At 41.6% G+C, this 27,515-nt stretch overlaps 2 protein-coding genes across 4 annotated transcripts in view; one reads left to right on the forward strand and one right to left on the reverse strand.

Annotated features, from left to right (window-relative positions):
* Window positions 1-1,133: 1,133 nt before the first annotated feature.
* LOC106576050 (protein phosphatase 1 regulatory subunit 3A) lies at window positions 1,134-9,207 on the reverse strand. Of its 3 annotated transcripts, XR_006760108.1 has the most exons (5): window positions 8,208-9,176; window positions 7,635-7,687; window positions 7,451-7,554; window positions 1,822-5,350; window positions 1,134-1,788 (listed from the first exon to the last, which is right to left on the reverse strand). XR_006760108.1 is itself a non-coding variant. In XM_014152883.2 (4 exons), exons 1-4 carry the CDS (start codon window positions 9,017-9,019, stop codon window positions 2,306-2,308), a joined length of 4,014 nt encoding a protein of 1,337 aa, XP_014008358.2. In that variant the 5' UTR covers window positions 9,020-9,176; the 3' UTR covers window positions 1,134-2,305. The 3 variants fall into 3 exon arrangements, 2 of the variants coding, with proteins under 2 accessions (XP_014008358.2, XP_014008359.1); XM_014152883.2 differs by having other exon boundaries at window positions 1,134-5,350; XM_014152884.2 differs by lacking the exons at window positions 1,134-1,788; window positions 7,451-7,554 and having other exon boundaries at window positions 5,218-5,350; window positions 8,208-9,207.
* Window positions 9,208-11,886: 2,679 nt separating this feature from the next.
* Window positions 11,887-27,515, forward strand: part of LOC106576095 (forkhead box protein P2-like) — a 109,906-nt gene continuing 94,277 nt past the window's right edge. Inside the window, 3 exon segments of the mRNA XM_045699701.1 lie at window positions 11,887-12,270; window positions 22,636-22,704; window positions 23,465-23,519. The gene's annotated coding sequence lies outside the window, so the exon portion shown is untranslated.

The following is a 27,515-nucleotide window of genomic DNA, read 5'->3' on the forward strand; positions in this document are numbered from 1 at the left end:
CCCTCTCTCTCACACACACCTACGTTTGCGTAGTTGCACATTGAATACTTGTTAAACTTCCTTCTGAACTCTGAAAGATGTCAGTGTGATTTATCAGTTCATTAAATGAGGTCCCGAAGGGGGATGATGGGAATGCTGAGTCATCAATAGGCATTCCTAATTGTATGTGCATGCCCTGGATGCATTTTAAAGAGTGACTGAATGCACCGTTTCTGCATGTGATGGAAACAGACATTTCAGAATTCGGAATTGGAATCATGCATGTGACAAGATATCAGTCTTGGGGATGTGGTTCCATATGGCAGTTACTGATGTTTGTCCACCATGAGACACCGTAGGAACAAAGACAAAATTACTTCCTCAAAATAGTCAGAATTAATCTAAAATAATTTTTACAAATCTGTAATTAATTTGAGGTTTTTGTAGAGGAGGATTTATTCACACAATCTTATATCTAGCTAAGGAGTTTGATGCAGTATTTCTCAAGTAAAAAAATGTGTGACCTATTGTCTTAGGTAAACTCACGTAAACAAAGTCAGATCCGTTGTGCGCTGATAGGCAGGTCAGCTTCACTGGGCATGTTTCTTTTCCCAGGTGTTGTTGACGCCTGCCAGATCTTTCACCGCCTTGATAGGTATTTATCAGCTAACCACATCATAACGTATTTTATAGCAATCGGTCAGTCGATGACACAGTCGATGATGTGGCACGCAACCATTGGTTGACACATGGATGCAATGTCTGAGCAGGGGATTGCGGCCACTGTCTGCGTTAGGATTGGTCAAAGCCGTGTATCCCGTGTTAGTGGGCAAGTAAGCGTTATCGTAATCAAAACCCAACCCTCAAGTAAGTCATGATGAACTCACAGCACATCACCTGCCAACTCTCCCGTGAATTAGCGCTACTGGCCCTATATGGTTCGTCTGAGGACAGCAAGCGCTTGGGGACTTGGGTAACGGAAGACATATCACATCCACCATTTTACAAAAATCTATTGCTGTGTACTTTCTGTCTCTTCATATCATGATTAGTAATACTCTTTCTGTGAAACTTTGGTGCAGTTTCTGAAAGCTGTTGCACTGTTTAATATAAGGAGGCAAAAATATATCCCAGAAAAATGTAATCTGTCAAAGTCAAGTACAGGACTTTTAATGGAAAGACAAAGCCACAGAAATCACACAACTTGATTATATCATCATCATCATCATCATCATCATCATCATCATCATCATCTCCAGTCCTTACAGTGATTAAGTGATGAAAAAGTGCAGTCCATGTGACCTTACTATCTGTAGGCTACATGTCTGAGAAAGACAGGTCAGATAGGGGCCAGTAAGTGATCTCCCAGGATCACAGAGACATTGTAATATCATATGTCTGCCTAACATATGCTCCAGCCCAGTCAACTGCTGCCAACACGGAGGTGTGACTTATACATGTCAAGTTCATTACAGAGGTGCGATATGATAACCACACTTATCAGCTAGTCTAAATGAAAACATTTCAACCACAGTGCAGCAATGACTATGCAAGACAGTCTTTAGTCAGCGTATAGACCTGGGGAAGACAGTCTTTAGTCAGCGTATAGACCTGGGGAAGACAGTCTTTAGTCAGCGTATAGACCTGGGGAAGACAGTCTTTAGTCAGCGTATAGACCTGGGGAAGACAGTCTTTAGTCAGCGTATAGACCTGGGGAAGACAGTCTTTAGTCAGCGTATAGACCTGGGGAAGACAGTCTTTAGTCAGCGTATAGACCTGGGGAAGACAGTCTTTAGTCAGCGTATAGACCTGGGGAAGACAGTCTTTAGTCAGCGTATAGACCTGGGGAAATCTGGAAAGCTTTTTGTTGAAGTTCATATGTTATCGTTGTTGAGAAAAGAAAAACAGAAAAAACGAAAATAAAGAAACTTCACTTTCAAATCTCCAATGCCCCACGCGGTTTAGCTAACCCCTTTTGTCCTACATTGGAATAATGGATTTCATTCCCCTTTAATACTTTGGTACATTTTCACTTTTGATATTGGGCCCATAAAACACACCAACAAACTAAAACAAATCATGGTAACTCTTTATATTGAGTTGCTCTCATACCTCTGTAGAAACACTGTCATTACACTAGTAACAACATTGTATTAACAAATGCATTATAATTGCAATAGCTAATACTGAAGTACCATGTACAATAACAACAATGTTGCTACAGTAGTAATTACAGGTATAAGAGCAACTTCATGTAAAGTGTTACCCAAATCATACACACACGTGCGCACGCGCACAATATTATAATTCTTTACACACAAACACTTCACCTCTCTCCATCTATTCTGTCAGTCCCTGTCACGCGTTGCCTATCTGCCACACAGCACCACCAATAGAGTGAGAACAAGTAGAGAGCAAAGCACGCTGGGAAATTATACACGAGAGTGGTAAAGAGAAACACTGCTACCAAAAGGGCATAGACCAGTGCTCTGGTTACGCTACTGAGAGAGATAAACATCCTCAACCATTCCAAAATGCTGCTGGCAGCATCCTCCACTTTCTCAGAGGGTGGAGGGCTCGTACGGCTACTGAGGGTCTCCTGATCCTCCCCTAATGACGATGGGTTTTGGGTTGACCCCTGACTGACCCCTGACTCACTCCCTTCACTGACCACTGTGTTAAATCTTGTGCTGAGAGAAAATGAATGAGAGAGCACAGTTGTACCTCTGTTTGGAGATGATGCATAGGCTTGGCCCATAGAGGGCTCTGCATTGCTACTGGGTGTAGTTTGGCTAAGGCCTTGTCTCGGTGTAAAGGTCAAATCAGGAACTGTACGTGCCTTCATGAGTGAATCTACCCAGGAGTCTATGTCAGTCACCACTTTCTTAGTAAGACGTTTTGTCTGGTGGTTCGGTACATTTTGAACGACTTCAGGTACATCTGACAGTTTCTCCTCCTTCTCGTTGTCTTGTTCGGCTGAAGGACTATTATCAACCGACTGCAAATATAACGCCTCTTCTAACATTTCCTCATTCAAACCTTTCTGTTCTCTGAAAAACTCATCTTCACCTAACTCTACCTCTTTTTCCAATGATTCTTTATCTTCCTTCATAATAAGTTCTTTTGACCCTTCTGACAACTTTCCGTTTTTATCTTGTCTTGGGCATTCAACATTTTCCATTGTCACCTCATGCTTTTCTTCCTTTTCTGTTGACACGTCCTCACTCTCATTTCGGGTGTTCGCTGTCTCGTCTGTTAAGTCCTCAACTTCCTCCTTTTCTGGAGTTTCGATACTTATTTCTTCATTTATCTGTTCTGTGTCTCTCTGTCTGGACATTTTGGCCATGACATTTTCTGTCTTTTCCACTTCTGTTGTGTTCTTTTCCCTGAATACTTCAGGCTCTGTTAGGTTGTGTGTTGATGAATCTTTATCCATATCAATGTCTCTGTATAGCTCTTCTTCATTTACGCTCTGATAGATATCTTCTTCTTGTATTTTATTTGACCAGAATCCCTCTTCGTGTGTTTGGTTGGATCTGAATTCCTCAACCTCTTCAAGGTTCTCTCTCTCTCTCTGTTCTTCATCAAACTGTCTGAATTCCTCTAATTCGTTTGATCTGAATACTTCATTGGGTGTTTGGTTCGGTCTAAATTTTTCGGCAAATGTCCGGTTCTCTCTGTCTAGCTCTTCATCTTCATGATTCAGGCGCAATTCTTTGTCTGTATGGCTCCGTCTGTCATCTTCTTCATCTTGATGGCTTGGTGAGAATTCCTCTTCCATCTCAATTTTGTTTGGTCTTAATTCCACTACCTCAGTTTGGTTCCAGCTGAATTCACCATCGAATGTTTGGTTCGGTCTTGATTCTTCTTCATCTTCTTGATTTGATCTGAATTTCTCTGCCTCTGATTGATTCGGTTTTAATTCATCTTCCATTGTATTAAATGGTCTGATTTCAACTTTGTCTGATTTGTTTGGTCTGAGTTCCTCTTCACGTGTTTGTTTCAGTCTGAATTCTTCTTTTTCTGTTTGATTGAGCCTGAATTCTTCCTCATATGTTTGACTTGGCCTGAATTCTTCCAACTCTGTTAGGTTCCGTTCTAAATACATTTTGTCTCTTCGGTTAATTTGGAATTCATATTCCACTGCTGGACTCTGTCTATGCAACACTTCTTCTGTGAGGTCTTGTGTGAATTCTTCTTCCTCTGGTTGGTTCGGCTTGAATAGCTCATCCTCTTTGTAGGCCTGTGTGAATCCTTCCTCCACTCCATAGCTCTGTGTGTTTGTTTTATCCTCTGTCCTCTCTGCGACTGTCTCCCTAAATGTCACAGTATCATCAGCTGCTTTGTGCACGTTGCCTTTAACCTCTGCTTCCACGTCGGAAGAAAGGGTCTTGTCTTGCCTTTCTCCCTGCCAGATTCTATCTACTGCATTGGCATTCTGAGATTCCGCCATTGCTGTCATATCTGTTGTCTCGGTCTCCCCCGAGCTCGTTACTGGCTCTGCTCTGTATGGTGTGAAAGGCTCCTCTCCTCTTCCTCCCCCCGCCTCCACATGCTTGTAGCACTGAGCCGTGCTGTCAACAGACCCCCCGGCCACCCTTGCGGCACCCGAGGGAATGGATGCCTGTAGAGTGTCTGTTACAGGGATAGCCTCTGACCTTTGGGAAGGATTATAAACCAACGCTTTGTCGTTTCTCGGGAAGGTGACACCCGAGCTTGACAGTGGCTCCTCAGCACTGACCACAGGCATCACATAATTGTGAGCCCACGACGGCAATTCATCTACTGTGCAGTGTGTGTATCTTTGAGCATTTGAGTCCAAGTCATCCTCCTGCTGGTTGTTGACTTTTGAGGAAGCCTCAAAATCCTCAGTTTCGATTGACGGGCAAACTGAAGTTGCCGACTGTAGCCATTCAGACTCTGGCACACTGGTAGTATCTTTGGAGTCTGTGCCATTGAGAAAGGCTTCCCACAGATCACAGACAGAGGTTTGTTCTCCCTGATTGTCCTGTGACTTGTCTGATGTGAGCTGAGGTGTGGTCCTTGTTCTAATCCAGATGTCATCCTCATCTGGAGTCCCTGCCCGCACTTTATCTTTGCCCCAGTACAGGGAAAGTAGGGGTATCTGGTGGTATGTCATTATTTGAGGGGTATCATTGGTTTGTTTCTTCTGGCGTAATTGTAGGAGACTGGAGGCACTGTCCCCTAAGGGTTTGATTCTGATATCAGGCAGTGAAGGTGGTTTCTCCAGTCCGTTATGTGGTAGCCCATTGGAAATGTGTTCCTGTCTTGCTGCCTGCTCTCGCTGAGAAAAGTATTTCTGCACTCGTGCTGAACAGGCCTTCCTTCGTCTGCTCCTCTGACTATCCCCCTGTCAGTCAACAAGAGAAGAAAATGGCATATTTAGGTTTGGACTTACTTAGTTGCCTTCACTAAAATGTGTTTTAACATCTGATCTAACAAGGACTAATATACTGCTCAAAAACATAAAGGGAACACTTAAACAACACATCCTAGATCGGAATGAAAGAAATAATCTTATTAAATACTTTTTTCTTTACATAGTTGAATGTGCTGACAACAAAATCACACAACAATAATCAATGGAAATCCAATTTATCAACCCATGGAAGTCTGGATTTGGAGTCACACTCAAAATTAAAGTGGAAAACCACACTTTGATGTAATGTCCTTAAAACAAGTCAAAATGAGGCTCAGTAGTGTGTGTGGCCTCCACGTGCCTGTATGACTTCCCTACAAGGCCTGGGCATGCTCCTGGCGAGGTGGCGGATGGTCTCCTGAGGTATCTCCTCCCAGACCTGGACTAAAGCATCCGCCAACTCCTGGACAGTCTGTGGTGCAACGTGGCGTTGGTGGATGGAGCGAGACATGATGTCCCAGATGTGCTCAATTGGATTCAGGTCTGGGGAACGGGCGGGCCAGTCCATAGCATCAATGCCTTCCTCTTGCAGGAACTGCTGACACACTCCAGCCACATGAGGTCTAGCATTATCTTGCATTAGGAGGAACCCAGGGCCAACCGCACCAGCATATGGTCTCACAAGGGGTCTGAGGATCTCATCTCGGTACCTAATGGCAGTCAGACTACCTCTGGCGAGCACATGGAGGGCTGTGCGGCCCCCCAAAGAAATGCCACCCCACACCATGACTGACCCACCGCCAAACCGATCATGCTGGAGGATGTTGCAGGCAGCAGAACGTTCTCCACGGCATCTCCAGACTCTGTCACGTCTGTCACGTGCTCAGTGTGAACCTGCTTTCATCTGTGAAGAGCACAGGGCGCCAGTGGCAAATTTGCCAATCTTGGTGTTCTCTGGCAAATGCCAAACGTCCTGCACGGTGTTGGGCTGTAAGCACAACCCCCACCTGTGGACGTCGGGCCCTCATACCACCCTCATGGAGTCTGTTTCTGACCGTTTGAGCAGACACATGCACATTTGTGGCCTGCTGGAGGTCATTTTGCAGGGCTCTGGCAGTGCTTCTCCTGCTCCTCCTTGCACAAAGGCGGAGGTAGCGGTCCTGCTGCTGGGTTGTTGCCCTCCTACGGCCTCCTCCACATCTCCTGATGTACTGGCCTGTCTCCTGGTAGCGCCTCCATGCTCTGGACACTACGCTGACAGACACAGCAAACCTTCTTGCCACAGCTCGCATTGATGTGCCATCCTGGATGAGCTGCACTACCTGAGCCACTTATGTGGGTTGTAGACTCCGTCTCATGCTACCACTAGAGTGAAAGCACCGCCAGCATTCAAAAGTGACCAAAACATCAGCCAGGAAGCAGGAACTGAGAAGTGGTCTGTGGTCCCCACCTGCAGAACCACTCCTTTATTGGGGGTGTCTTGCTAATTGCCTATAATTTCCACCTGTTGTCTATTCCATTCGCACAACAGCATGTGAAATGTATTGTCAATCAGTGTTGCTTCCTAAGTGGACAGTTTGATTTCACAGAAGTGTGATTGACTTGGAGTTACATTGTGTTGTTTAAGTGTTCCCTTTATTTTTTTGAGCAGTGTATAAAACATATTTGAACTTATTGCAATAAAACAAATATGTAACTTTTGTAGAATATTGCAATGAGATTGGAACTTTGGGTGCAATACCATTTTTTTTACATACTTACCCTCTGTATTTACTAGTGGCACACATGACTGCAATACAAGAACGTATGGTATGCTCTCAAGTATCATGTAAAATGCCTCACTGTCTCCTCACGTACTGTACAGTATGTTACACTGACTCACGCTTAACTAGCTGAAGTACAGACATGCCTTACTGGAGAAAGAGCACGGTTGGTAATAATGCTCAAACATGTATAAACTATATGTATTTTATGGTGAGAAATGTGTTAAATACTGTTTTGTGTAAAATGCGTATGTGGTAGTTGCATTGCACCCCACCCAGGCCATGTCAAAATGTTTTTCAGCCCTTTAGTACAAATTATTGACCTCACCAAATGTTTGTGATGGTAATCCTCATGATGCAAAATGGAGAGCAGATGCTCTGCGTTTTCCACTGTTTTCCTGCCAGTCCCCTCTGCTCTATGTGTGGCTGAATCTGGAAAATAAATTGCTCACAAACTCAGATTCCCAAGCATGGCGTTCACATTTCACAGACATAATATGAGCGATATACACCTGGAGCGTCTGTAGTGGTCTCCACGGGGTTCTCCTCAGCGCTGTTCATCTTACTGTCAACACAGAGGAGAGATCAAATTACATGAAGTGTTATGGGGCAAAACAATAAGGAATACTGTTCCTCAAGAACCAAAACACAGAGGTTGTTAAGATTTTGGTCCTAAAGTTAAAAAAATGGAAACATTTTATTTTCCAGTCAATATCAGATGTCATGGAAAGCTGGGCTGACACTAGATCCCATGGGGAGCTATTTGATACTGTGGCCTAGCACAACGGACAGCTCTGAAAAAGCTAACTCCAACAATCATGCACAGGTGATCCATCTAGAATTATAGAAAGAAAAATACATATTTAAAAAAAAAAATGTGTCACACTAATAATCAAATATTTTCCTATTTCACTAAGAGATAATAATATGTTTTAAGCCTATTACTCAATTTGCTGGCAGAACTACTTGTTTGTAATCTATGCTATAGTGATTAATACTTAGTTCTTTAATACTTCAGTAATAGTGTGTTTCTACCGCTTACTGTCAGCAGAGGGATCAAGAATAGGACCGGGATGACTCCTCACCTGTTGACTTTCAGACAGGTTCTCTTCTCTCTCCAGTTATTTACTTCCTCTAGCTGAGGCTCCATTGCTATCAGATCTCTGCCTCCCTTTTTGTGACAGAACAGCACATAGTTCATGTCACTGTTGTTTGCCCAAAAGGTGCCCACTGATGTCTCGTATCTGAGACAGAACTCCACTCTGGTTCCCTCCATCTCAAAGGGCGGCACGAGGGTAAGCCTGAACGCAAACCTGTCCGTTGTTCCATCGCTGGAGCCCGGGACGTACTCAGCCAGTAGGTCAAAGTTGGTCTTCCAGCTATCCAGAGTGATCCGGATATAAAGGGATTTATTGTAGCACAGGTTCACCACTCTGACAATACCCCTGAGCACAGTGGTGCCAGGAAGTAACTCAATGCTCTCCAGCTCCAGCTTCTGATCCTGGAGTCTCTGTTCGAGTTCCTCTGGAGACGAGGGCACGGTAAACAAAGATGACAGGAAATACTCGTCCGGTTCTTTAACTTTGACCTCGGGCTCCGGGGGGTCAGCGACCTCTGCCCCTGTCAGGTCTGTACTGTCAAACTCCTTGACGTACACCAGATCCAGACCGAAGGCATCAGCAAAGGACACCTTCCTACGGATGACGGCCAGGGGCTCGGGCTCCGAACCATCTGACTCGTCCGACTCGTCCGTGGCGCCTTTCTGTGTGTAGAGGCTTCCTCGCTCGTCTTCCTCCCTCACTCCCCCCTCTTTAATATTCCTGCTTCCCCAGGTTCTGGTGTCTGGAGCCTCCATGAAGTTTGAGGGCCCGAGAGGCCTTGGATGGTCTGCAGACATCAGTGGGCTGGCTGTCTGTCTACATTGGGAAGGGAGGACAGAACCAGAGTGCTCCTGGCTGTGGCGACACTCGAGAGGACGTGAGTTGACATACGAGGTCCAGTTACAGCTGAATATTGTGGTGTAAGCCAGGTCTATTAATAGGTCTCATACAATATGCTAGTCTGGCCCCTGCAGTCATCTGTCCCAACATAACGTCTCTCATATCTGTTGCAATAAAGAAATATACCAGTAATAACAAAAGAAATATGACACATTTAAGACAGAGGCAAAAATGTATATTGAACTCATCTGTGCACATCTATTAAATGACAGAATGAGATGAATTTGTTTCACTTACCAGTAGTGGATGGTGTTTATGGTTGCCCAGACCGCAAATGTTGCATGCAGTTTGCATCTGTCACTTGCAGGTGTCGATAAAGTCCTCCAGACATGGATCAAAAGTGGAGCCAGGGCCAAGTCTCAGTCCTGTGGATTCCTCATCTGTCCTATACCCTCTTGCCATCATATTACTATAATTCCCCAAGCCTCAGGTTATTGAGGACAAGGAGATAGGACTTAGAAAATAAAGCAACTTCAGAGTAAATTATTGTACAGTAGCCAAGCTCTCACTGGCTCTCAAACAATCACCTCTCTAATTATGATGCAAGAGTAACCTCTACCTTGTAAAATGACATTTTAATTCCTTGAATCTGGTCAGATAGGAGATGCAAGTATGCCTGTAAATCTGACATTCCCTTTCCAACAGGCTGTAGGCCTAGTTATAGAATACAGCCCAGGTATGTACACCGGTTTCACTCTCAATGGATTCTTTGTGCAAGGTTGTTAATGAATCTAGATGGAGTCGTTTAGAATTTTCAACATTACAACAAAACAGTGCATTGGTATTTCTACATAAAATGACATGAAACTGACATGAGTATGATATTTACTGTACTGAATAATCAGATCAGTAGATGGCAGTGTATGACCAAAGTGGATTTCTTCCATGCCTAAGTACGGCATTAGGTAATCTATTCAGCACACCATGTCTGACCTCAACATATATTAATTTTTATCGCTTATATGCATTTCAACATCATCAAATGCATTAGGTTAGGTAAAGTCAATAATAGCTAGGTATACAATACACATTTGTTAGCCTGTTATAAGACGTGCAGTACATACCTGTGACCTAAGTGAATGAAAGACACTACATTACCAGTAGGTGGCAGCAAAGCCCCATTTTCCACACAGTGATGTCGGTTTTTTTTATACTTCATGACATCCAAAATGATTTTTCCTCCTATTTATAGAAATTATGATGGAATGCTCAATCTCACTTAGAATCTTCCGAAATGTCATGGAATTGGATCTTTTACGAAAAACATATTGTATTTTAAACAATTTAAAGATTTTAATCTTAATCGTTGATACCGTTTATAAAATATATATGAATGTATTTAATGTTGTATGCACAATATTCCCTTTTATATATTTCTTACACATGCACATACAGATTATCTGGTGTAAATTGCAAGTTTGCAATTGTTTACAAGTTTGACAATGATATGTCATATTTGTTTTCAACGTAATAGTATTGTGTATTTGTTGTGCATAACAAAACGGAACAATAAAATACTAAAAGCACATCCCTAACATTTAAACAAAGCAGAGGTTTGAACGTCACATTGAAATTAATGTACCTTCTTTTTACACATAAAATCGGATACAAGTGATTTCAATCAAGCTTTTAATCAACACACAATTGTTTCAGTTTCATTAAGCCGACTTTGTAATTTAATATATATATGAAAATGTGTTTTCCTGTATATGTAAAACAAACAACTTTCACCCAGTATTTTATCTATAGGGAGAGTAAATAAAGACGACATACAACAGGTCAGACCTTGAACGCCAATCTCTGCGGTCCACACCGGTCAATGCTGCAGGTTTACTGCAGTGAGGAGCAGACATTGCGTTATGACAAATACATTTAACATTTCTAAAGGTTTAAAACATTAATAGATTTCTTAATAGATTGATATCTAGCGCTGGTCCAATTTTAAATGTTTTACAAACACGACTGATCAAACTGCAATGGCACAAAGATTACTATTAAGTATATTGATCACGCATCAATAGATCGAACGTCTTATCATCACCATGTACATGTCAACAATAGCTATATTTATAGCTTATTCTGATGATTGTTTTTTAAATTTTAAAATCTAATCTCATCCTGAATCATAACCTATTTTAAAATATGTGTTCTTCACATGAAAATATAGTAAACAGTGGGCCTATATTAGTTCCTTTCAAAAGAGCAGAATTACCAAAAATATTATAACAAATCGTTAGGCTATATATTTTTGCTAATGCATTTTCTTTGCGCTAACATTACCAATATGCACCCTTATTTGGGACTGATTAGTTAGTAAATGTGCACTAAATGTTTTAGTAATTGTTGTTTGATGTCTAGATCATTTATTTTCATTGTGTGAACAAACCTTCCAAATAAATATCCGTATTGATGCTCACATTGTTTCATATCTGTTTAAGATCAGTAGGTTAGTCTACAAATAACAATGCATATGTGTATTATATAATAGAATACACCTTATTTGGATATTTAAATACGTCTTTCTCCAGTGGCCGACTTTATAGATCAACTCTACAGTAGATATCGGAGCTGGCTTCATCTGGAAACAAGACTTAACTGGAAATGGGACTGTTTGCTTATCTTTGACTTCCAGAAAGAAACAAACATGTAACTTCCAAATAGTTTTTTTGTTTACAAAGCAGGTGGACATGACGTCATATGGGAGGTCGTAGCACTCCAAAAAATAATAACATTCAACTCCGCGTAAGTGCCTCCCCTGGGGCTGCATTGTAATAAGATAGTCCAAAAATAGTTCGTGGAATACATCTTGATGTATTGAATCGCATTGCAAAAAAAACAAGCTACTTCTTCGCATTGCGCGTCATGCGAGAGCATTCAAACAGGACTCAGTGTACTGCCTTTTCTGTTACATTAGTAATAACAGCAGCATTGACTGAAGACAGCAGGAGCGCAAGACAACGCTTGTATGAGTGCAGCGCCAGCGGAGGAATATTCGAGTTTTTATTTACTCTCCGGCTTGTTGTTCATTTCTCTGCTTTCTGGTTAACTTGTACAGTCACGTGTGGAGATTTCTGGAAGCTCAACGTACACCAACTTCTTCTCACGTGGTGGCTCTCGTTTTCCTAGAAGAGATAAACCTGCGTTTTTGGTAAGTTTTAACCAAAGTGTTTATTTCTTTCCACCCTCTTGAGTTTCACTGATTCTCTTGATCGATTCTTACTGTCTACTAACTTCAATGATGAAGCCATAGTTTGTGCGGATGATTGTGAACAACTTCAAATCATCCCAACAACTATATATTGCATATGTGTAAATATATATATATATTACATATTTCATGTTGGTTCTTTTCATGTACTTTCACACAATAGTCGGCTGTGCTTTTTCGTTGCCAAGGACCCTCAAGCAACACTGTCCGGCGTGTGCAGCCAATAGGGAGGATAGACCTCTTCTATAGATGACCACTGACTCGCTGAAGCCGATATGCAACACTGTATCCTATGCATCTTTCTTTTCAGTATATTAAAGATGGAACTATGTATTGCCATTAGCACTAATAACAATACAATAAAACGTTATGAAAGACCATTTTTGCATAGGTTGAAAAGTCAGGTAGAATAGTTGTAGATAACCAGTTGAAAGTAGCCTACCAATTCAGAGATGTATTCACTTTTTCTGGTGTTTTTGGAATTAATAAAAAAATAAAAATAATAGTCATAGTCACATTCATTCACTGGAATGGAATCTCAAAGTATTCTCATTTAAATGTTACAATTAAAGTTTGAAATTAATTTATTTTTGGCCATTGAATATAATGATAATTCGGAAAGTACAGCATTCACCACTATCTTATTAATATGTAGATATTGGAAAACGTTTTTTTCTCTAAAACTAAAAGTTGAGCTATTATAACTGATTCGTTGATAATAATGTATTGCATTCTAGTTTACTATCTGTGTAATGAGAATTTGTAGTAGTGTCGTTATCAGTTGTGCCACAGTTCTTACTATTATCATCACCTTCTACTACTATAGTACTACTACAGTAACTTACTTTACTATTATTTGATGTTCCTTTTACACTACAGTTACTACTGCATTACTACTGCTTCTAGCTACCAACTACTGTTGCTGCTTAAAATGAAAGCAAACGTATAATAGTATAACTAGTTGTACTGCTATCGTTGTTGATGGTGCTGATGATAAAGATCAATGGTTAACACCTTACCGTTACATTCTTGCTCCATTTCTAGCTACAACATATTCCATATCTTCATAGCCCAGATATAAAATGAGATACCAGTTTCAGTATTATCCTCATAGTTCTTAATAAGCACGATGGACTTGTAGTTTGGACGATGGGTTGCTACACCTTGGTTAAGGGCCCCCCTAAAAACACTCTAAAGTACCTCTACTTTAGTTAGCACTGCACCTAAATCGATAGCCTATGTGTAGCTTTTTTTTCATATAGAAACGCTAACAAAGTTCCCTCATGGCCTGTGATCAGTTTTCACCCCTGGTGGATTAACAGGACTGAAGCCTTTTGTTCAAGCCGTGGGTGCACAGGTGTTGCCCAGCCTGAAATGCAGGTGTGCTTCACTGTTTCATCACTCAACACTTTTGTCCTTCTTTTAGGACCATACTTTATCAACTCCTTGTTTGTTACCTCTGTAATCATTGCCTGGTAGGAACTATATATGTCTGTAGCTATAGATGCCCTGTTTCAGGGATTTTTAGTTTGTTGTTGACGTTTACTTTTGGGAAAGTAACCTAATATTTCACTCTGCTGTCTGCGTCAAGGCTATATGGTTGAATGTGGACAAATGGTATCTGGCCAGCATTAGTAGCACGGTGCACTTATTATTGTGCCACTCTGCATCCATTTTCTGATTGCTGCATTTATCATTTTGTGGTTTGCTGCTACATTATGGTAATATGAAAATGAATGTCCTTCCAAGGATTAATGTGTATACGTTTATCATAGCTTTCAATCATTTATCAAAATTTAAGCTGCAATATGTAACTTTTTGGGCATTCTGTCATTCTCATTTAAAGCAAGTCTAAGAAGCGGTAGATCTGTTCTATGTGCGCTATTTCTATGCTTCCCGTTCTTAAATTTTGTGTTTGCATCTTTTACTTTCGGTTTTGTACCCCAGCTTCAAACAGCTGAACATACAATAGTTTTGGTTATTGAAAAGATATTCCACAGCGGTTTAGATGGTACAATGATTCTCTACAATCTACACTATACATTGCTTGTTTTGTCACATTAACTGAAATTAGGTGAACTATTAGAATTTTAGCAACCAGGAAATGGCAGAGGAATTTCTGCATATTGCACCTTTAAGTTTAAGATTTCAGCCAGCCAGTCATAAGTTAATGCATGATTTTTTTCTCTGATTAAAAAAAGTATGCTAGTAACTGAGAAATAGTATATGACTTGTTCTCTTTTTCATGTATATTGAGTCTTCCTTTAAATCATTCAAAGGACATGTCATGCAGTGCAGTCTGAATTTAGAATAAAGTAATATTGTTTTCTTTTAATGTATTACAGAGCAACTTTGAAACAAATACCTACTTTTTCATGTAAGTGAGCTCTAGCCTCTCTCTTAGCTTTTGTATCGTACCACCACCCATCCCCCAACATCTCCTTTTTAATAAAACTGTCTGCTTGCTCAACCTTAGAGGTGTTGCTATGTTTTGGGGAAAAAAGGAAAAACAAAAGTGTGGAGCACCATAGTTTCATTTGTCTAAATATGAGCACTGTACCCTGTCTGTGTTTTAATTTATGGGAAAGTCAACTCTGCTCTCTAAGCCTAATGGCAATTCAACTGGAAAGCTTTCTGTTTTTATCCCGTTAACTTCATAGAAATGTTTCCATGACAACCTCCATGCAAGTTAAAGCAACCAGAGGTGATCAAGTCTTTTTTCCTCCCCACCTCCCTCCCTCCCTTCCTTCAGTAAGAATGGAATTTGTGTTGACAGTTTTGGCCTTTAATGGCACTTTTGTGCTGCGTGAACATATTTGTTTACCAGGATAATATGCTGCTAGCTGTCAGCCTAGAAGAGATTGCCTTCTTAAGATAAAAGAGTATATAACATGCTTAAGAGGCCCCCATGCACTGTAATTATCCACATAATGGTAATGGTGTTTTGTGTGCCCCAGTAACTAAGAGGCCGAGAGCTCAGACTTTTTTAGTTACGCTCTGGGTCACTTCTATAAGCTGGACTTTCTGCTGTTGTGGGTAAGAAACACTGTGACTTTTGGCCAAGAAAAGCTGTGTTGGGTGGAGTCAGAGGATATGGATTAAACTGAGATTGCAGTTTGACTCAAGACTGAAGGCTGTGTTAAGTGTTGTCTTTGAAACAAGTCTCAACCCCGACGTGTTTATTTTACACTGAGCATTTATTTTACTTTCCGGACAAGTTTGGAGGAGTGTCTCATTGCTCATTGCGTTATGACTCATTTTAGAACAATGGGATACTGATGGATCACTTGTCAGTTTGAAACACTTGCCAATATTTCTATTTATGTATAACAGTCCTAAATGCTGTGTTTCTACGAAAGCAAGGTTTCTGAAATATCACGTTGTACGTCACCATGCCACGATCTCAGGGTTGTTGCACTACAAACAAATGACCAAACACGTGTGCGCTGCAGGTTCAGCGGGTTCCCAAAACCTCATAATGACTCCTGTACTTTGACAAAGAATAGAACCTACGCAAGCTGCAGCATGACTTGTGACTGATGTAAACAAACTTGCTTTAGCACTAACCAACAGAGCATCGTTACCATTGCAGTCTGCCAATGCAGTCAGGCTGTATCGGCTCAGCTAATGTCTAGCAGTAGATGCTTGATCATGACCTGGACCTTGACAACTGAACCACCGGTTGACCCTTTAAAAGGCCATTAGTTCTACCTGTTAGGTGGACTTGCTGCATTTCAACCTGCATTATCTGTAAAATTGTGTGATTTCTGTTTTAGCTGTTTGATTCCCATGCGAGAATAGATTTGATAGTTTTGGGTCACTTCTTGTTCACATTTTTCCCCCTGCTTTGTGCAGCCAACACTTGTTTACTCTATATGACAGAGATGGGCAACTCCAGTCCTCAGGGGCCAGAGTGGTGACACACGTTTTCCCCCTTCACTAGCACAGCTGATTCATCTAATTGCATTTTAAACTGAAGATCACTATTAGTTGATTACTGGAGTCAGTGTGATAACAATCAGGCCCCCGAGGAATGGAGTTCCTCATCCCTTCTCAGCAGTGTAAAATAATGCCAGCTTTTGCTTTTCTTTAAGTGACGGTTGGATGGAGAAAGAAGGCACAGTGTACTGGACTGGTGTGAAAGAATGTGTTGGTTGCAGGGTCTTGCCCTATATCAAAGATGGAGGGTCACTCATAGTGAACGGCAAGGTCGCCATCACTCAGGCGAAATCTGCCACCAGCCTGTCTGCATCAATGTAAACAACTACTCACGTCAGACAGATTGAGAAATAACAGGGCTATTGTCTTAACTCTACAATTGTTTAACGGTTAATTGAGAAACAGGTCGCCTTCACAAAATTGTGTAATGAGTCATGTCTAGATCTGTGTGCTAGCTTCATCTTACAATCTGATTAAATTGTTGGTCAAATTAACATGGCTTTTTAAACATCTGGGGCTCATTGAAGTTGTCCTTTTAGGAATTCTAGAAAAAAGGGAGGGAATGGCTAGTATTGATTTGAAGCAGGCATGTGCTGCTCAAACAGCAGGAACACAAACAAATACTGACCTTCCTCTCACTGGTGCTGTGTGTCTCTGAAGACAATTCTGTTGGAGAGAGAGAGATGGGGGAAAAAAACTGTTTATTTCAAACATGTTGAAAAAACACAGGATTTGTGAGGGTAATGCTTTTTGACAGGCACATTAGGCTGCAGAAAGAGCATCGAGCTCGGGGCTGGGGGCATATGGTGCTGCCTTCTGCCGGCGTTGCTCTAGAACAAGTTACAACACTCTGCCAGGGTCACGACTGTCTCAGGTTTGTTCCTTCTGTCTCACTGGCTCGTCTATGTCACGCCCTGACCATAGAGAGCCATTGTTTCTCTATGGTGAAGTAGGTCAGGGTGTGACTGGGGGGTATTCTAGTTTATTATTTCTATGTGGGGTTCTAGGTTATTATTATCTATGTTGGTGATTTGTATGATTCCCAATTAGAGGCAGTTGGTAATCGTTGTCTCTAATTGGGGATCATATTTAAGTAGCTGTTTTTCTCACCTGTGTTTGTGGGATATTATTTTGTGTAGGTGCCTATTTGCACTTCACTGTCTTCACGTTTCATTTGATCATTTATTGTTTTTGTATTTTGCTGAAGTTTCACGTTATAATAAAGATGTGGAACGCTACTCACGCTGCGCCTTGGTCCAATCATTACGACGAGCGTGACAGTCTAAATAAAAACAGCCAGGAAAAAAACAGGGCCTTTGTCTTTCAGAATACATGGATGCACGTTAAACGACAATTACATTCTTGGCTATGATATTTTACAGTGATATAAAAGGGAGGCAATTTTCAGAAATATGCCTAGCTATTTGTTGTTGTGTCTTTGATATCATGGCCACATTATAATATCTACTGCATGTAGGCTAGTTGATAATATCATAAATGTCTCTAACAATCCTATTAGCACATTCTAATAGTTTGAATACTTTAATGATTTGCCAATGTATAACAGGTGACATTACAAGCGTAAAGCTATTTACTAGCTAGCTATTAGTAACACTTCATACCAACATTTCGCCCGCTATAGTGTTTCCTCAAAGTTGTTCATGGACAGTAGGCCTGGTCCTTTTGTCGTAGGGCCATAGTTTTATATCCTGTAATTTCAGAGGGATGGACTTGGACATGATGATATGAGATGCTGACGCAGTGCTCTGGTTAGAACAGAGGGGATTGGTTGAGAGTAATTATAGGCTACTGTGTGGCTTGTAGGGTTTCCCTAGATGACAGGGCCATAATCCTTCATTCAGCCACTTTTATAAAAGAAATGGCCACAACATATGGCCGCAGCAATACAATGGTTTATTTTTATGATATTTGATGGGTGGTTTTTGATTTAGATTGTCACTTCTGGCAACCAGCAAGGCAGATGGTGTAAACTTGAGTGCCCATCAGAGCCTAAATACCTTCGGGCAGCTGTTGCTAATAAACTTTTTTTGTGCATTTATTTCCTTCTAACATGGTTTAGGTCTAGAGCAGTCAAACCTGTTACAACACCTGTTTCTGCATATGTAAATCTGTTGTTTTGTCATTTCATTAGACAAGAAAAAAAGGCAGAGGTCACTCGTGGTTGCAAATGCGGCTGGCACTGGGCCCACTTGGCACGGTACAAAGAGAAAAGCTGGTAAAATGCGGCTGGCACTGGGCCCACTTGGCACGGTACAAAGAGAAAAGCTGGTAAAATGCGGCTGGCACTGGGCCCACTTGGCACGGTACAAAGAGAAAAGCTGGTAAAATGCCAAAAAGCTGGAATGCGGCTGGCGCTGGGCCACTTGGCACGGTACAAAGAGAAAAGCTGGTAAAATGCGGCTGGCGCTGGGCCCACTTGGCACGGTACAAAGAGAAAAGCTGGTAAAATGCGGCTGGCACTGGGCCCACTTGGCACGGTACAAAGAGAAAAGCTGGTAAAATGCGGCTGGCACTGGGCCCACTTGGCACGGGACAAAGAGAAAAGGGGGAAAATACCAAGAGAGAGAATGAGGGATGGAGGGATAAAGAAGTAGAGAACGTTAGTTTCTGTAGGGAAGCCACAAGGCCACAGGATGCATCCTCTGTTGTAAGCTCTCTATCTGGAAGGCTGCCTGCAATTCTGAAGAGCTCCCAGAGACTACAGGACAGGGAAGAGAAGGCGTTCTCTCTCTCACTTTCTCTGTCTCTTTTTCCCTTTCTCCCTGTGAGAGTAGCAGTGAGGCAGGACATGCCCAGGAGCCAATGACTGGCACATGCGTGGCTGCCACGCGCCACACGCTTCGCTCCCAACCCACCCATCATCTGGTGCACCCCTGTGGCTCTCGCCTCTCAACCACATGTGCCAGGGTCTGTTTGGGCTCAGGGGCTAATTGTTCTTTAGTAAACTAAACTGCATGCTTGTTGGGTCCCGACATTAAAACCGAGATGGGAATGAAGATCGTGCTCTTTTTAAGGCAGTTATTTTTCATGAAGTCTTGAAGGTTTCATTTATAATCTTGTCTGTGTAGCTGAATGTAACAAATACACCATGAAATTAAAGGTTATTGCCTAAACGTTGTTTGAAAGCTTGGAAGATTAGTGTTTCTCTGTGCAGAACTAGAGCAGGGAACATAATATGGCTCATTCTTGCATTTGGATGTCATGCTTCTTGTGAGAAATTGATTGACATGCGTCCAGAAACAATGTTTATTGCCTTGTCTTTCCATCTGTCCTCCATTCTCTGGTGATAATTAGGTATTTGAGGCACTTAATGTTGAAGTGTTGCTGATGTTGATGCTGTGAAGCCAATGTGTAATAGAATATATTATATTCTGTCCCACTCTATTCCACTGTCTCCAGTAGTCTTGACAGACCTGGGGTTGTATTGGCCCCATGCAGTGAGCTGGTCTCATGTGGCCCTACAGAGCCACACCTCCTATAGCTGTGGGTTGTTCTGATTTGTAGCGCTTCCTCTTTCTCTTCACACAAGCAGCCAGACAGGAAGCATTAAAAACAGGCACAAACCCCCTCTGATATGGGAGTTCATTAGAGATGGGCCTTTGATGGGCCTCCTTTTTAAGTGACTACAGTTTCAAATACCTTGATGTAGAAGGTTAAGAAGCCATTGTGCAGTAAGCCCTCCTTTTGATGCGACTTATTTAGATCTGCATAGTAAATCAAGGAGAGTAAATAGCCAGGCAGCAGATGGAAGCACGGAGATAAGGCCCCGGGCCGAACAATCACGTTTGTATTTTGTTATGATGTTGACAGCAGCTAAAACGCACTAATCTAGCTCCACTGATCTGCATTTCAAAGAAATCTCATTTAGCAGAGGGGAGGATAAAGTTCTTCTCATTGTGTCCATTTTATTGCGTTCTTCGTTAATTTATCTGCTGGCAGATTTAACGTTCGCCGGTGCTCGGGGAGGGTGAGAGGAGAGAGGGCGGCGTGCGCTGTGGCGGCGGCGTTGCAGAGAGAGGGGGTCTTAAATTCTGTGAAAGCGGTAACGTCTAGACTGTGAGCCCAAGGTAATTACACGTCCGGTGATGAATAGAATGAGTTTGAAGACTCATCTTTGTTCGGGGGCCTGAATTGCTCGCCTAACACCGATAAGGAGCATTTGGTTCCCTGTCGAAAATATTATTGGCGGTGACTTTTCCGTAAGCCCCCACCGCCGTAACACAGGGATGGTATTTACGTTAAAGATAAAATGATTGTGTACAGTAATCTGACTTGTTAGCATAATGTCCCTCTTTCAGCCACAGACTCTTCTATAGCCGCTGTGGAGGTATTTCTGCTCTCCATTTTAAATAGTTTATCTTGACTAAGCACAGCGCTTTATGTAAATAGCCAATGGTATTATTAGGCCCCTTGAATGCTTGAATGCAGTCTGTATTTATAAGTTGATAGAATTTAAAGATCATTTTTGTATTTAGGCTAAGCGTAAAGATATGTGTGATATTTGTAAATCTCTTGAATTGGTCACACAGACTAAGAGCATTCTTGTTGCTTTTCCTCTGAATAGAGTATTACGTCTTCACAGGCCAACGCTGTATTAAAGTAAAGTCAGCATGTCATTCTGGATGAATGGAACAATTACTGAAAATTATGTTTTTATCCAACTATTAAGGCAGTTACATTTTACCTGAATGTTTATTCACACAAATATAGCTAAGTGTTAAGTAGTTTGATTCAGATTTGGTGTGTTATTAGTCCTTTATTGCATGTTTACTAAGCCTTCATTCTAGTACTAAACAGTAGAGTATTTTCTTTTTAAGTACATCAGTGCGAGATTAGATGATTGTGTACACTAACAGAAACATCACCATGCCTATTTTCACAATAGACAGTACAGTAGATGGAAGGGGAGATTTGCATCTTATTTTCCACTGCATAAATGTTACACAGCAATCTGTGTGCACTGTGCAACACGTCTTTCCACAAACTGAAACAGTCAAAATAATGGCACTTGGCAGGTTTTGTTTTCCTCGGTGCTCTTTGGGCTGAGGGCTTTTTGTACAGTTCAGAGAGCACATTCCACAGGATTCAGCAGTTGCTGGTTGCCTTCAGGGGTCATTGGAATTCGGGAAGAAGAAAAAAAGAAAGAAAAATTCTACAGGAACATCCAGGCTAGGCCATTGGTCCATGTGTCTTAAGTATCAGAGAGAGAGAGGCTGCCTGTAAAACACTCGCTCAACCACGAGGGGAATTCAAATGTTGCGACGGGTCAAGTGCTTAAACATGATGTATAGGCATTAAAACGTCTGAGAGGTTATGTGGCTGCAGTTTGTAATTTTTACGGTAATGTAACAAAACATAGCAAACATTAGAAAGATGCATGTGGAAATAACAGATTGATGATTGAGGATTGTTTGATACAGAATTGCAGATAGGTGTATTATAAGAACATGGGACATGTCATTATTGTCATTAAAACCTGTCATTTACTGGTTGACCATTTAAGCCTTCAAGGCACTGCACCCTTTCGCTTGTGGAAAAAACACTTCACATATTCCTCTTTAATGTGTACTGTACATTACCTAAATTCAGAAGGTCACTCCTCGTCTTTCTTGCACAGACACACACACACGCACACACACACACACACACACACACACACACACACACACACACACACACACACACACACGCACACACACACACACACACACACACACACACACACACACACACACACACACACACAAGCATACATTCACATGTACTAGAGCTGGGGAATATGGTCAAAAATAGATATCACGATAAATTGCATTAAAAAATGATTTATTATCCTTTAAACTACTACTACTGCTATTAGTTTGACGGTTGTAGTCATCAATTGTACCATTAACAATCACCTATATTAGCTAACTTATTTCATTTCAAACGTCACATTTCTCTAGTATAGGCTACGTATAGTAATGAAGGATATCCGCAAAATGCCTGCGATAAGTGATCGGTATGGTCGGTGTCGATCATTTTCGGTTTATCGTCCCAGCTCTAACACGTTCAGACAGACACATACTCCCTCACATGCATACAGTCACCTAACAGGCAAATCCAGGTGCACTTTGTTGTTCCCAACTTTATTGCTTTCCCCTAAAAGCTAATAACGCTCATGTGCAAGTAAACCTACCCACATTTATCCTATACATGTTTGCACAAGCACCATCGGGGGGGAGGGTGGGGCATTTACAATTTACTATGTGAATTGGAAACTTGGTTGATAATGTTTTACTGTATGGGAACATGCTTTTGAGTAATGATTACTCTCTGATCTGCTCTCCCCCTGCATATCCTCTACAGACATCTCTGGACTGGATTCCTTCCCCTCCTGGAACAGACGGACAACAACCACACATTTTCACCCTCAGGGTATGTACTACAACAGTCTTTCATGTCCCGTCAAAGGTTTTCTGCCTTTGGACTGATAAGGCAGAGTTTGACAATTGTAACGTGCTGTGTGTAACTGTGTAACTTGACTTGATTGTTCCATCCAAGATCATTCATCTCAGAGGTGTCATGCATAACTTTGAAGGGGCACTGATGACCAAATCTTAGACTTATGCATAAAATAAACTATACTTTCTAGATTTTCAGTGTACAAATGGATGAAACTTGCCCGTGCCTCCTTATTTTCAATGGACAAGACACCTCTAATCTTAAGGACAACGGGGTTTGATTTTGTTCTAGTTTCTTTACTTGTACCTGGGCAGGAGTGTTACGCTAAATCCCAGCTGAGGCACAGTTACCTCCATAGAAAATAACAAATCTTCATCTGCCCACCATGATAGAATTCCACCTCTGCAATGAAACCTGTCAGGTTGTGCCTGTTTGGTCTTCACACTTCATAGACTTCCAATCTACTGTAGCTTTTTGAAGTTATGATATGCATTAGATCCAACCAATGTGGACTTGGAGGAAGGATATATGGAAGTCTTCTTAGTGAATGTTGGGAAGGTTTTCTAGATGCCCATGTTTAATTGAGAATGAGCCGTCCTAACGCATCACAATAAACAAGAGGTTATTAACACCGAGGAACTTCAAGTGTTTTGATGTATTATGTGTACATGCATGAAGGTGGTGTTGAACATACACCAGAATGTTAGCTCATAACAAATGTTCATTTGTTTAGGATGAAATATGCAACGGATGTAAGAAGAGCACACACGTTCTGAAGTCATAAAGGGGTGAGTCATACTGTCTTTTACACTGATCTTCAGCATGCCCTCGTGTTGTGTTTTTGTTCGGATTATTATCCAATCTGAACAGTCACATCCACTGCCAATTCTTGTTGATATCAGCTCGAGGGATTCACATGCACTGGTCTTTCGGGGCTGGGGGTACAAGACAACTCCTATCAAGGGACGAAGCTCATTCAAAACTTCAAGCGGAGAAGTGTAGATGCATGAATCATCGGGAGACACTGTTCATATGTCAATCCTCCATGCACAATTCTACATACAGTAGCAAGTGAGAGATGTGTGCGCACCCTACTGTACTGTAACGTCACCCAGTGGCACAACTCAGAGCTTCTGTAGCCCCTTAGATTCCCAATGAGACTCTCTATGAGACACCCAGTGGTGATAACAGAGGCAGTTTGTCGTCACCAAGTCAGTATAAAACGAGCATAAAGAATCCCAGCCAGCACAGTAAGTGTGACACACACTGATTGTGTGACTGCTACTACGGCGGAGGCCTAACGTCATTACTACTGTGTCCCCACAGCAGCCAGACTGAGACAGACACACAGGTGGTGTCTCAGACTGAACAGAACATTGCCAGACGGTAAACTGCAGTAGCGATGGGGAGGAGAAGCCTCATCATCGTGAGGGGAATGAGGGGATGGAATTTAGCCGTAATTGGATGGGGGATAGATATCGAATGCTAACTTGACAATGGGTGATTGTTCAGTGAGCACAGAACAGTTGAAGTGAATTGCTTTGCAGGTAAAATCAAATGTGAAGGTACTGGCTTCTGTGTTTGTAGCCCTCCATAACTTCTCCACTATCAATTATTTGTGTAATTAAATGTATGCTGTAGGTCATTCTCAAGTATTTTCATAGAAGTCACCCCATAAACTTTTGAATTTGAAAAATGTTGTGAAAAAAGTCAGGGCTTGTTTTGATCTGTTTTTCAATGTTGCGGAGGAGAACTACTCTTAGTCAGGTTATTTCCTGAATCCCAGCCACTGGTTTATTTTCATATTTTGACCCAGTCTGAGGAAGAACATCTATTTATCTCCGTATTCAGCTGCAGAGTTTTGCCTTTGAGGTCCAAGTATGATTCGAGTGAGGCAGCTAGGAGCCAAGCGGAGCGAGAGGCTGGGTTAGGGTGGCTCAGCTCAGCTGTAGGCCTCAGCCCCAGCCCACATCCCAAGAGTCACATCTTCACAAGACTAAGCAGAACCGAGATTCACTTCCCTCTTCCACCTAAAAGAGATTTGAATATTAGTTTTTAATTTGTTGAGTATCCCATTTAAATCTTCAAAGATGAACTCTTAAAGCACATCTGTTCTGAAAAAGAAGTCCTCTAATCATCCCAAAGAAGTATAATTGACCTTATAATTGACCTAACTTTCGCACGTATATCAAATCTACAGCAATTAAAGCATACCTCTGGCTAGTTTATAGAAGCAGGCCCCGGACGGATGGCTTTGCCTCAGACTTCCAATTTGGAATTGATTTCTTGTTATGATCAGAGCTTCTGTCATTTCATTTCCAAAACCCTAAAGGGTTTTCTGAGCCAAGGAGCCCGGCTGGCTTCCCCCTGAGTAGGAGAGGGTAACCTCCACGGGTCTTTACCCTGGACACCCTGACTACTGGGGAGGGAGAAGAATCAAAGGGACTTGAGTCGTCCATTGTGGGTCTGATTTGGGATTGAAGAGGATGGGGATGGAGATCAGGCTAGCGCCCGTTTTTCTAATCTTTATCCACCATTAACTCTGGCGCCCAGTGTGTGGCTGGGATCAGGTCATTGGTCAATCCCCCATTCAGAACCACCCCGGAATATTTCAAAGTTAAGCCCCATCTACAACAAAAAAGTATTACTCATCAAACGTTCACTTTCTCACTCTCCAGTCCTCCCAAGGATCTGCCTGCCTCCCTTTCTTCCCTTCCTTCTTATATTCCTCTCTTTATGGTCCATTGTTTTGTCTTCCCACTTGGAGGGGAAAAAAGAGTTGACGTTTTGGAACTTCCCCAAGTTTCCATATTCCAGTTTAATGAGGTTTGGTTTGGAGTCTGATAGTGTCATGCTGTGAGCAAATTGGACCAAGAGTGGACCCACATCCTACTCTTTACAGATCTTTGGTTGGATTAGGAGTTGGAGTTTTTTAAATAGGATTTTGGAATTGCACTTTGCCTCACAGGAAATATATATTCACACCTCATACATATTTTCAACATTCTCCTTGTCCTTCACTTGGTGCAAGCACACCATGTGTAACCTATTGCTTCTCCACAGTATGTTCCTTCAGTTTCCAAAGTCTAACAAGGTAGATTTAAAAAATAAAAAACAACATCTAACTTCAAATCTATTTTATCAAGACAGACCTTGGCGCTGATATGTTATCTCCTTACCTTTTCAATCCGTTTTGTTTGTTCTAAGGTTTATTTGCCCCTCCTCCTGCCTGTTCAGAAGAGGAGTAATGAGGACCCAGAAAGAAAAGAAGAAGAGGCATCTAGAATAGATAGAGCGTAGAGGAGTGTTTGTCTGGAGTGGACAGTTGCCATGAGAATAGAGTTACAGAAGGGGGCGTCTCTACCTAGCTGCCATCCCTCCTGATGGAGAGACACACTGACTCAATGAGATTATTGATCCAGAGAGGAGAGGAGGGGGGTATGCTAATCAACAGTGTGAATGGCTACGGATGCAGCCCTGGCGGGCGACTAGTCAGTCAGCCAGTCAGTCTCTCTAAAGGTCTCGAAGCCTGATCAGATCACACTGGGGGTTGTGGCCCATTATAGACCCCGCATAGGATAAACTATAGGACTTAAGTCCACCTCCCCATTCAGCATGCATCGGTCACTGCTTGCTAAGTACTTTGGACATGACTGATTGCAGATATTGTATGCACAATCTTACTTTTTTATAAACGAGACGCATCTGGTGTTTCAGATGTCATTCTTTCCCTCCGACTTAATTGGGAAAGAGCCTGGGTGCGGAAGCCCAGACTGATGGCATGTTTCCAAGTGCCTGAGATTATTGTGAAACAAAACCCTCAAAAGGCATGACATCAGAGCGACTTGACATCGGTTTGAACTTGTTATTTCAGGTGGGAAGAATTCCGAGTCGCTTCAGTTGCAGGTGATCGTGTCCAATGAATTGGTTTCACATAGTTTCACCTTCTTTGTGGCAGGTCTAATGTTGATTATCTCGACAGTTTGAACCTGTGTGTTATCGTTGCAGCATTCATGAAACAAGGTTGTTTTTTCTAAACGTATACAAAGCCTCTGTTGTTATCTGTTGCTATCTGCTTCCTTCGAATTAAGATAGGTGGGGATTTGTCAATACAATGTTGACCAATCATGTTGATAGAATGTATGTGTTTTAAGAATATATGTGCCCTCCTAACTCCTTAAATAGAGTCATAAATCAATATATGTGCAGCGCAGAAAAGAATACCCATGACCCATTTTGAATGAACTGAGGCTGAATCCTATGTGGAAGTTGAACCAAAGTGAAAACATTGAGAAAATTATGTCATGGAATAAATACATTATTAGCAGCAATTGGTTTCTAAGAATCATACATTTTTAAAGCTTTGAAGCAATGGAGTCTGAAGGATTCCAGCTTCCTGTGGTGTTGTAAGACGCTCAGATTATTGGAATAATTGGCCACAAAGAAGGTTCATATAAATGTAAATTAGAATACATTTGTTCAGTTATGAGAACTTTTTTATATTAATCCAAATATAGTAATTATTCACCAACACGACCAGGTTTACATCTTTCATTTTGATATTATACTTCAGTAGCAGTCCAAAGTGTAGCACGTTTTTGTTTTGAAACATTAAAGAAAACTTAACTAAGATTATTAAGATGACAAATTTGGCATCCAAATGTAGTGCTGTGTTTGCTCTTCAAGTTAAGATCCTGTAGATAATGCTATTTCACAAGCTATTTTTCCTTGCTTCAAATCAAGGCCCAGTCACAGCCATTGCAAAAGCTTTTACTGCAGAGGCA

This window comes from Salmo salar, chromosome ssa17, assembly GCF_905237065.1.
Source record: "Salmo salar chromosome ssa17, Ssal_v3.1, whole genome shotgun sequence".
NCBI lineage: Eukaryota > Metazoa > Chordata > Actinopteri > Salmoniformes > Salmonidae > Salmo > Salmo salar.

What these genes read in the sequence shown, in the direction of transcription:
- LOC106576050 (XM_014152883.2), bottom strand. Translation starts at nt 9,019, where the DNA reads ATGTCTGCAGACCATCCAAGGCCTCTCGGGCCCTCAAACTTCATGGAG. An exon ending in GACCACTACAGACGCTCCAG is followed by an intron (nt 7,555 to 7,634) that starts GTGTATATCGCT and finishes TTTATTTTCCAG; the next exon opens with ATTCAGCCACACATAGAGCA. An exon ending in ATTACCATCACAAACATTTG is followed by an intron (nt 5,351 to 7,450) that starts GTGAGGTCAATA and finishes GTTGACTGACAG; the next exon opens with GGGGATAGTCAGAGGAGCAG.